The following is a 2,989-nucleotide window of genomic DNA, read 5'->3' as shown; positions in this document are numbered from 1 at the left end:
CATCAGAAATTTCTGTATCCTCTAGCCTATCTTTCTTGTTTTATGATGACTCACCAATATGTAAGAGGCGTATGTGTGTGTGTGTGTGTGTGTGTGTGTGTGTGTGTGTGTGCGTGTGCGGGTGCGTGTGTGTGTGTGCGGGTGCGGGTGTGGGTGTGTACATAAACATGCTAAACATCAGAACAGTTCCGTAATTTCTCTTGCGCTGTGTGGAGCCAACATCAACAGGACTTTGAAGCTGTAAGTTAAAATATGAGCAGGATAAGGTTTTAATTTTTATCTGTTACTATCACTGACTAGAGCTGTCTATATTTAAAAGATATTGAAACGTATTGAAGTTTAATTAACTAAATTGTATCATATGAAATCATTTGTAACTGCTCTAGCCTAATTTTTGGACTTCTTCAGAATGATACACATAACAGTTGTGAAAAAAGTTTATATTTAGTTTATATTTATATAAAAATATAAGTTTATATTTGTTTTAGAAAAAACATATATAGCCTAGCCTATTTAAAGAGATGCAAACGTTTTGTTAATCTACAGTGTGTTTCAAAAGTAGGCATACATTTTTTAATAATAATGGGAAAAAAAGAAAGCTATTTGTTTTGATTTGTTATTTGTTTTAGTCATTTTAACAAAATAATTCAACATTCAACAGTCCGTAAATAATAGGTGTACCTGGATACAGGAAAAATATTTAATAATACAATTAGTATTACTAATCTACATACAAATGTATACCTACTTTTGAAACGCCTGGTATAATGTTGATTCAAGCATGGCACCATACATTATAATGCTGTATTTCTGACAGATTTTCCATCTACACAACAGCACGTACCAACCATGGCTGACTATGGGGAATATGCTTCCGACTACTTCGACGATAATTACACCCTGCCTACGTTTGTGCCTGATACTTTGCCACCCGTGATTCAACCCATCCAAATAGTGGCCCTGGTCTGCTACGGCCTCGTGTTCTTGCTGGGTGTCCCTGGGAACGCCCTGGTGGTGTGGGTGACGGGGTTCCGCATGCCCCGCTCCGTCAACTCCCTGTGGTTTCTCAACCTCTCCCTGGTTGATCTGCTGTGCTGCCTCTCCCTCCCGCTGCTCATGGTCCCTCTGGCCCACGACGACCACTGGCACTTCGGCCCGCTGGCCTGCACGCTGATCAAGGGCCTGTTCCACGTGGTGATGTACTGCAGCGTCCTGCTGCTGGTTGTGATCAGTCTGGACCGGTGGATGCTGGTCAGCAAGCCCGTCTGGTGCCAGAACCACAGGCGGCCTCGGCAGGCTGCCTGGGTGTGTGTGGGCGTCTGGTGCCTGGCTCTGCTCGGCAGCATCCCCCAGTTTGTCTACACCAAGCAGATCGACGCAGGTGTAGATAAGCGGGAGTGCGTGGGTCAGTACACTCTGCTCAGCGCCTGGTTCGTCACCTCGTTCCGCTTCTTGGTTGGATTCCTGCTCCCTTTCGTGGTCATCGTGGTGTGCCATTGGGTTGTGTACAGGCGTGCGAGCAGCGGGATGTCCCGTGGGGGCCGCAACAAACGCACACTGAGGGTGATCGTCGCGGTGGTGTTGAGCTTCTTCCTGTGCTGGCTCCCGCTGCACATTTTGGACTTTCTCATCTTGCTCACCCCTCGCAAGTCCCCTCACAGGCCGCCGATGTACCTGGCGCACGTCCTCGCGCTGTGCCTGGCCTATTTCAACAGCTGCCTCAACCCGCTGCTCTACGTGTGTCTGGGTCGGGGCTTCAAGGACAGCATGAGCCGCTCCCTGCGCAGCCTCTTCCACTTCATCAACGAGGAGCCCTCGGTCCGGCCGAGCGTCACCGTCGACACCAAGAGCACTAATGGAAAGGAGATGACTGGCATCTGAAGGTGTAATGCATAGAGATAGAGATAAAACAGTTTTAACTTTATGGTGTAATAACCTTAGGGTGAGGCAGCACGCAGATGCTCTATATGTCAGCCTTGCAGTTTCCATAGTTGTGTCTAAGGTTAAGACTTGTAGCAGGGAAGTTCAGAGGGACTTTGCTTGCTCAGTGTATGAGCTTGGAAATTGTAACCACTGGAGTACATCACAAATCATCAGTGTTTGGAATTAACTGTTTGACATGTAAACCACAAAAGCATTCACGCTATTCCTGTCCAAGACCTTTGATGCAGAGGTTCTCAATTGTTTTTCAGCCAAGGACCCCTTACAAGATAGAAAATATACCGGGGACCCCCGCATTCTGATTTGTGATTTTGGGCTATATAAATAAAAATTGACTTGACTTGACATGTATGTCCCTTGGAATAATCTGACGTAGACTCATCCAACTGAACCACAAATTTAGACACTCTCAATCTTTCCAGGAGTTGTGACTTGATATCAGACGACATGTCCTCTTCTGTACACTTCTTTTCACGGACCCCCTGGCAGAGTGTCACGGACCCCTGGGGGTCCCCGGACCCCACTTTGAGAACCACTGCTTTGATGAATAATATAGTAACTTCTCCGGACTTTCAGGTGTGATTGGCGGGCAGATTGAATTTATTTGACCAGTGTATATGTGGCTACGAACTTTGATGATTTGTACTGCTGTCTTCAGAATTGCACTACAGACCAGGAACTATTGGCTAATCTGCAATTCATTTCCGCTCTACATTTAAGTCTTGTGCAAGGAACCCTTAACTAATAAAATCACTTCTCTTTTGTTCTTATGCACAAGAATCTTCCTATACTGTGTTTCAAAATATTAATGTTAACAGAAGTGGTTTTACTAACCTGTGTGTTAGGCTTTTTTTGCCTTTTGTAATTTTTTGATAAGAATCACAAATACCACAATGAGATGACAGGGATTAAGAAACATAATATTATTTCATGTCATCATCATGTCATTATAAATAGTATTGTGGATCAATTTCCTTTTGTATAAATTTTGTATAAACTCTTTCTCTTGCTCTTTCTCTCATGCACACATTTATACATGCACGTAACC

At 44.4% G+C, this 2,989-nt stretch overlaps 1 protein-coding gene across 2 annotated transcripts; it reads left to right on the top strand.

Annotated features, from left to right (window-relative positions):
* The first annotated feature begins 211 nt into the window (after positions 1-211).
* c5ar1 (complement C5a receptor 1) lies at positions 212-2,989 on the top strand. 2 transcript variants are annotated; one of them, XM_071540144.1, is made up of 2 exons: positions 212-240; positions 818-2,989. In XM_071540144.1, the coding sequence occupies exon 2, from the start codon at positions 850-852 to the stop codon at positions 1,879-1,881; it is 1,032 nt and encodes a 343-aa protein (XP_071396245.1). In that variant the 5' UTR covers positions 212-240; positions 818-849; the 3' UTR covers positions 1,882-2,989. The 2 variants fall into 2 exon arrangements, with proteins under 2 accessions (XP_071396245.1, XP_071396246.1); XM_071540145.1 differs by having other exon boundaries at positions 218-240; positions 838-2,989.

Source organism: Centroberyx affinis, unplaced genomic scaffold, assembly GCF_046629955.1.
Source record: "Centroberyx affinis isolate AG114_WGS23_722 - 3 ecotype Tasmania unplaced genomic scaffold, CSIRO-AGI_Caff_v1 ptg003567l_1, whole genome shotgun sequence".
In the NCBI taxonomy this organism is placed as follows: domain Eukaryota; kingdom Metazoa; phylum Chordata; class Actinopteri; order Beryciformes; family Berycidae; genus Centroberyx; species Centroberyx affinis.
This window is presented reverse-complemented; position numbering and strand designations above follow the sequence as displayed.